This window comes from Micropterus dolomieu, linkage group LG11 (assembly GCF_021292245.1).
Source record: "Micropterus dolomieu isolate WLL.071019.BEF.003 ecotype Adirondacks linkage group LG11, ASM2129224v1, whole genome shotgun sequence".
NCBI lineage: Eukaryota > Metazoa > Chordata > Actinopteri > Centrarchiformes > Centrarchidae > Micropterus > Micropterus dolomieu.
In genome coordinates this window covers 4537450-4544912 of record NC_060160.1, presented here as the reverse complement: position 1 = coordinate 4544912, position 7463 = coordinate 4537450, and the positions used below count along the sequence as shown (strand labels likewise).

Here is a 7463-nt window from a genome sequence, read left to right as displayed (position 1 = left end):
CCCCCCCCCCCCCCCCCCCCCCGCTGCTAGTCAGACTAAACCTCTGTGTTTTATTGTGCTTGTTTTTATCGCCCTCGTACAGATGAGTTAACTGTACTTGGTGTAGCTTGTTATACACCCATCTAAACGTCTTTTGTTGCAGGGGGACAGTTGCTGTGCTGCGAGTCTTGTCCAGCAGCTTTTCACCCTGACTGCCTGAACATCGCTATGCCTGATGGGAGCTGGTTCTGCAACGACTGCCGGGCCGGGAAGAAACCCAAGTACAGGGACATCATTTGGGTCAAACTGGGAACATACAGGTGGGAAATTAGTACTGATGCAGTTTTTCTTTTTGTCTTTTCTTTTTAATCTCGCCCAGAAGGTCATGACTCTGAATAAAAAATAAATAAATAAAAAACCCTGCTTATGTATTTCGTTCACCTCAGATGGTGGCCTGCAGAGATCCACCACCCCAGAAACATCCCCACCAACATCCAACACTTACGACATGAGATTGGAGAGTTCCCAGTCTTCTTCTTCGGCTCCAAGGATTACTTCTGGACTCACCAGGGCCGAGTGTTTCCATACATGGAGGGAGACCGGGGCAGCAAGCACCAGATGACTGGCATCGGCAAAGTGTTCAAGAATGGTGAGGATCAGTGCATCCTATAAATGCATTAAATATTAGTAATTTAAACTCATGACACATTTGTAACCAAAGCTGCATCAAAGCACATAATTACAGAAAAAGGTTTTTCTTTTGATTTTTACATTATTCATTTTAAGTTGGGATAGGGCTACGTTTATGTAGGGAACTGTTTTTAAATGTAATATCTGTATTTCAGATAATATTTTTTACATACATTATTCATCATTCTGTACACTAAATTAGACAGATTTATATGCAAACCTGTATTTTCCACTATGGTAAAAAAAAAGAAAAGAAATACAATATGTAAAATGTTTATAATTTAAAGTTTTGAGACCACAAAGAAGTCTTTATAATAACGCAAAACATTATTCTCTCCCAGCGTGGTTAACTACAAATATTGTGTTGTTATAAACCTACTTCTTACGTTCAGTCAGCCACTGTGACATTTCATTTCAAGCATTTTTCATCAATGAATGTAACCACAGATTAAATGAAAAGCAATGACACTTACATTGTTTTGTTTCCTCAGCTCTGTTGGAGGCTGAAGATCGATTCAAGGAGATAAAAATGAAACGAGAGGCCAAAGAAGCACAAGAGAACAGCAGGAAACCACCCCCATATAAATTTATCAAGGTCTGAAATCTAAAAGTGCTTTTGTCTCTCTGGTGCATTTGAAGACTTTATATTAAAGAATGAATCAAATTAAATGACTAGATATTTAAAATCCTCTATTATTGATGTTTCATGATGTTGAAATCACCTATTTGTTAATTTTTTCCTTCTTTCAGGTCAACAAACCTTTTGGTAAGGTTCAGGTCTACACGGCAGACATTTCTGAGATCCCCAAGTGTAACTGCAAGCTGACAGACGAGAGACCGTGTGGGTTTGAGTCAGAGTGTCTGAACCGCATGCTGCAGTATGAGTGCCACCCTCAGGTGTGTCCCAGCGGGGAGCGCTGCTGTAACCAAGACTTCACCAAACGTCTCTACCCAGAGACCAAGATCATCAAGACGCCCGGCAAGGGCTGGGGCCTGGTGTCTCTCCGGGACATCAAGAAGGTGAGGAGAGAGGTTTCATCTTTTAGTGGGACCAGCCGATGTATTATCAGTAACACAAAATACTTTTATTGATTGATTTTTTAGCTCATTAAATGTCACTCTGTTGATTGTAAAGTTTAGTGTGATTTAAACAAGTGTGATTAATGTCACCATAGAGAAGGACACAAAGATTAGAACATCTCAGTTGTGTTTTTGAGGAATAACTTCTCGCTATTTTGTTTAGTCACTTGAAATGAGATAAATTGTCCAATAATAGCGCTATATCTCCCAATGGCTATCAACCAATAACTGACGAGAAATGCTGAACATGTGTTTTGAAACCAGCTCACTTTTCTATATTTGTCCAGCGGAACGTTGTGATAAGTTTATTTTAAACTTTTGTTTTTTTTTTAAAGGTGTATATAAGGGGACCATATCAATTGTTTGTTTTTCAGTAAATTAGCAGATTCAAATTGGTGGATATATTTTCAGTTTTTTCGTTGTTTTTTTTTTTACTCTGAAATATCAGTATAGGCCTCAAATATCCTGTATTGATTGGGCTGTAAGTGACATGTTGTACATTAGGAAACATTTCTGGTTTCTTTTTCTCTCCAGTTTAAAACAGCCTTTTCGGCGGCTCATCCTTCATGAGCACAATGTATTACAGAAAAGAGCGCAAAGATCAGCTTAGGATAGGACAGTGCTTATTTATATATAGACACTGTTTTTACTTTGACATTAAAGGGTCATTTTATCTCTTTTGATCAGGGTAATAAAAGCCACTTTGATTTAATATCCGGGGTGTGAATAGTATTTTATAGGCGCTGTAGCCAATACTCATACGTTTTTGAAATACTTGGATCGTCAGAAATTATGCTCCTCGGCTCTGGACGTTTCTAGTATCGAGACTACGCCGGTCTGATGTGACATTTTTCAAACAGGGTGAGTTTGTGAACGAGTACATCGGAGAGCTGATCGACGAGGAGGAGTGCAGGGCGAGGATCAAGTACGCCCAGGAAAACAACATCACCGACTTCTACATGCTCACCATTGACAAGGTTAGTGCCAAACTGGATGTTGGGAGTGTGCTTTGCTCGCATTGTGTCGGGGCGCCGCACGCTCGATAGCAGTGCCATTTCTACTGGGAGCAAAATGAGCAGATTAGTATTGAACTGGGAATGTTGCATTAGAGGCAGCTGTAACATCGTGATCAATACAACGGATGCTTTCTCAGCTACAGGTCAGACCTGATGAATCCTATAAATAGAATTGTTAAAGCTATTACGTAATATCATAAAAAGTGCCTAACTGCAAATTAGGTAATAAGAGTAATAGGAGTGGATTTGCTATATATGTTGTAATGTTGGTACAGGAAAATCTGGGAAATATAATTTGAAAATAATAAAAGTTAGGTGCAAGGAAGGTGCAACAAATAATTTGGTCTTCTTTATCTCTTTAAGGACCGGATCATTGACGCTGGTCCGAAAGGAAACTACTCTCGCTTCATGAACCACAGCTGTCAGCCCAACTGTGAGACGCAGAAGTGGACGGTGAACGGCGACACACGGGTCGGCCTGTTCGCTGTCTGTGACATCCCAGCAGGTGAGACGAGTCACAGACAAGATTGATGAGCTTTGCCCGCAGATTTAGTTCTTATGCCTATTCAAATCCTGTTGATTTTTCCTAACTTTGTATTTTGTGTTGCAGGGACTGAACTAACCTTTAATTACAACCTGGACTGCCTCGGCAATGAGAAGACCGTCTGTCGCTGCGGTGCTCCCAACTGCAGCGGTTTTCTTGGCGATCGACCTAAGGTGAGCTTCACTTCGGAGCTGCAGGTTCATGCTCAAATTTCAGATGAAATGACATTAAGTTACCAGAGTACATCTATAAAAGTGTGTTAAATAGACGGTGCCGTTTTTGGGTCATTAATACAAATGTGTGTTTTAGAAATTCTGGCTATATTTAATTTGTATGGATCTATGGGTCAGAGATGTTTTCCAACACTATCCACCCAGCACTAATCAAACCTTCCCCAACCTGGCGTCTCCTCCACAGAACTCAAACGGCCAAACAGCCGAGCCAAAAGGGAAGAGGCTGAAGAGAAAGTATAAAAAGAGGAAATCTGAGGGGAAGAAGAAGTCTGAGGATGAGTGTTTCCGCTGCGGGGACGGAGGGCAGCTGGTACTCTGTGACAAGAAGACCTGCACCAAAGCTTACCACCTGTCCTGCCTGAACCTCACCAAGAGACCCTTTGGTAAGAAACCCCGGAAATTCTACGCTACAGACGTCACAGCGTGCAGTTTAATGCTGAGTCAGATCCTCACTGCATGCAACTGAAAGGACGGCTTTAGATTTATTTTTATTTTTTTTAATTAATTGTCAATAATTACAATAAACATTTTTACAAGAGTTTTATTTTAAACCAACGCCAGGTCTCTGGCAGATTTTTTGACAAACATGAAAACAAATAGCTGCTTCAGAGGGATTTCTAAAACATGTCATGCAAAAGAATACACATTTAGATTGTAATATCAAATTTATGTAAAAGTTATGTATATGTTAGCAAGGTTTGGGAATGTAGAGATAAGGAACATTTTAATTCAAATTTCCACCACCAGTTATTTTTGACTTCAGATCAGCTGTATTCTCAACTTTGTGTTCATATTCGTCCTCGCTCCCTGCAGGCCGCTGGGACTGCCCCTGGCACCACTGTGATGTCTGCGGGAAAAACTCTGAGGCCTTCTGCCAGCTCTGCCCAAACTCCTTCTGCAAGGCTCACCATGAGGGGACGCTGCGCCCCTGGCCTCCCACAGGACAGCTGTGCTGTCTGGAGCACGACGAGCTAGAGGGACCGGCCGATCAGGATGTTAACTCTGAGGCGACGACCGCCACTGCTGCCACCATCGCCGGCCGTCCTGCTAAAGGCTCCAGAAAGGCAGAGGGAGCCGAGGCTAAAACAAAGGGCTCCAAGAGGAAAGCAGCAGAGGCCTGAAGTGACCTTTGACTCCTCAGAGAGCAAGAACCACATATTAAACTCTGACACTTGCTTCCCCCCCTTCATGAACAAATATACACCCCGCGTAATAATATCACAAGAACCAAGGCACTGTACATCTTCATCAGGGAAAGCCGCTGATCTCTCACATGTTCTGCAACAGCCTCTATAGCTAACCGCTCAAACGTATCATGTTTTTTTTTATTTGTTAACATTTTCAGGTTTATTTTCACTTGTCTGCACTGAGGCCAGCCATCTGTGGTCAAAGCACAAAGCAGCGGAGCGAGCGCAGGTCAGGAAACTTCGGCTAGTGGATTCCAACTCTCATTCTTCCAACAACCAAACTGTCTTTTGTTTGTTTGTTTTTTTTTATAGTTTTGTTATGATTATTTGATTTTCTTTTAGAATAACAAAAGGAAGCAGTTGGTTTCTGCAGCGTCACCGTCTGCCAACTTGAATCTCAGTCGCCCCCGTCACTCAACACGGATGATCTTGAACAGCAGAGTTTTATAGCTATATCTATATATGTGTATATCAAAGACCAAAATTATGAGTACTGGAAAAGTGCAAGACATCAAACAGGTTGCCAAATGGATTGTTTTTATTTTTATATATAGTGTATATATGCCAGATGTAATATCGAACACTATGGATAGGCCTCAGATGACCTGTTTACTTCTATTTCGTAGCCATAGGTTACATTTAACTGTAGACATTTGTTTGCTATTTTACAACCTGCTATTTTGTTTTAGCTCAGTTTTACTGTTTAGATTTGATTTTCTCTTTCAACTTTTATTTTATTTTTTGTATCGGCATGCTGAGCGATGGCACCACACATTTATCTACCTTCCTGTCCAGACAACAAGGGATTACAGAAAGTATTAAACCGAGAGCACTCTTAAACTGCCATCTGACATAGAAACACTACTGGGAGGTTTATTGGTCTTTAATGCTCTCTGCTTGATGCTAAACCAGTTAAATGAAGGAATATCTGCGGTTTTCTTGGACATTTTTCTATGTTGAGTTATGAGTCCTAACCTTAAGGTGCTGTTTTGTTTTGTGACTGAAATATCTGAAATGCAAAGATTTTAATGTATAAATAGACACGTCGTGCTGATTTTGAAGGCCTCCTAGTGTCACTGGCTGGGCTTTTTACTGAAATTTACTGAGTACTTCACTTGTCTGAGGTTTTAAAAGAAAATAACAACTGTTTCAAATCCTCGGGAGGTTTTTAGTCTCAAAACTGCACCCTGCTTGTTTAATACTTGAACAGAATAATAAGACACTGGCTGAGACGTTGTGACTCCAATTTTGGTGCATTTTTCATATTCGTACTTGACATGAAGCATTACAAGGAGGCTTAAGAAAACTATAGAGTACCGTGGCCATTCGGATCACCCCCAGTGGTCCGTGATCTCCAGCTGCATTTCTTAATCCTCAGCCGTACTTAAAGCGTGATGCTAATGCTGCCCTGTTGTCGACTGAAGTTACTGTAATTACCAGTTTTCAACTTTGTTAAATACCATTTGCAACAACTCCGAAACGCGCTCGCAAAAACAAATATGGTTGACTCATCGCAATCCAAAGTACGTTCAGGTTAAAAGTAATTTTCCAAGGAATGATGCCAAACATTTCCCGGTTCCAGCTTCTTAATTTGCAGTGTTTCGTTTGAATATCATTCTGTCTTGGACTATTGGTCGCTCAAAACAAGCACTTAGATAACATCCTCTTGGGCTTTAGGAAATAGAGATTGGCTTTTTTTTTTTTCAATAAATCCCCCCTCAAAAAAACAAAAGCTGGCTGTCTTCACATTTTGGAGGTGCCAGTTTGCCCTAACTGATTCTGTTTTGAGTGGATCTGTCACTTTTAAGGCATTTTGCAGAGTCAGTCGAGTCTCTTCTGGGTCAGTTATGACGGTGTGTTTTTTTTTATTTGTTTTTTTTTTTTTCAACAACACGGAGGCTACAGACAATTCTTGGGCCTTTTTTTTTAAATCTAAGTTTAGAATCTGAATCTCCCCAAACAGGCGGCTTGTTGCAGCCATTTTCTCTGAGAGCCACTTATTGGTGCTTTTTCTCTTTCTCTGGGATCCCTAAAACCTCTCCAGAAACCAGATTAGAGTTGGGAGTTTTATTTTACTTTTTTAAAATAACTGCACCTTTTGTGTGTTTGTTTTTGGTTTTTCCCAGGGCGTGTGAATGGGAAATGTCCAGAGGTGCAGCAAGCAAGAGTATTTTCCATTTGTATGTACCCGAACCTTGTGTTGAGTGAATGTAGTCCAGCCAGTTATTTTTGTAAGCACTGTAATTCCCTGTAGAGCTGAAGTGTAACGTGTGCGTAGGGGTTTCTTTCTGTAACTACTGTCATAGTAAACCAGAGACTAATATGTACATAATGTATAAGTGGTCATAGTGATGCATCTATTGTAAATATACAATTTTCTGACATTGTATGTTCTCGTTTTTTTTTCTTTTCTTGATGCAGTGCTGAAACACTTTTGTGCAGGATCTCACGTCCGTTGAATCGTGCAATAAAAAGTGACCAAACATGCATCTACTACCGATTTCTCTATTGATCTCTTGTGACAGACTAAAACTTCATATATTTCCTTTTAAAGGTTAACTGTTTAATCCAACTGAGCTGAAATAATTTGTTGATCAACAGAATATGTATCTGCAACTATTGGAAATTGATTTGAAGTTATTTTTGAGTAAAAAGAAAATATCTGGTTTCTTACTGAACATTTTCAAGTTTAGTGTCTGAACCAAAACACATACAAACAACTTTACTCTCACTT

General features: G+C 40.3%; 1 protein-coding gene across 3 annotated transcripts in view; it reads left to right on the top strand.

Moving 5' to 3' along the window:
* The window catches only part of nsd2 (nuclear receptor binding SET domain protein 2), a 17784-nt gene extending 10568 nt beyond the window's left edge, over window positions 1-7216 (top strand). For all 3 annotated transcript variants that reach the window (XM_046062973.1, XM_046062971.1, XM_046062972.1), the window contains exons 14-22: window positions 143-299; window positions 426-628; window positions 1161-1264; window positions 1420-1689; window positions 2610-2726; window positions 3129-3270; window positions 3376-3482; window positions 3727-3925; window positions 4356-7216. In XM_046062973.1, coding sequence (XP_045918929.1) covers window positions 143-299; window positions 426-628; window positions 1161-1264; window positions 1420-1689; window positions 2610-2726; window positions 3129-3270; window positions 3376-3482; window positions 3727-3925; window positions 4356-4663 — 1607 coding nt within the window. In that variant the 3' untranslated portion in view covers window positions 4664-7216. The remainder of the gene's footprint in view (window positions 1-142; window positions 300-425; window positions 629-1160; window positions 1265-1419; window positions 1690-2609; window positions 2727-3128; window positions 3271-3375; window positions 3483-3726; window positions 3926-4355) is intronic.
* The last annotated feature ends 247 nt before the right edge of the window (window positions 7217-7463 follow it).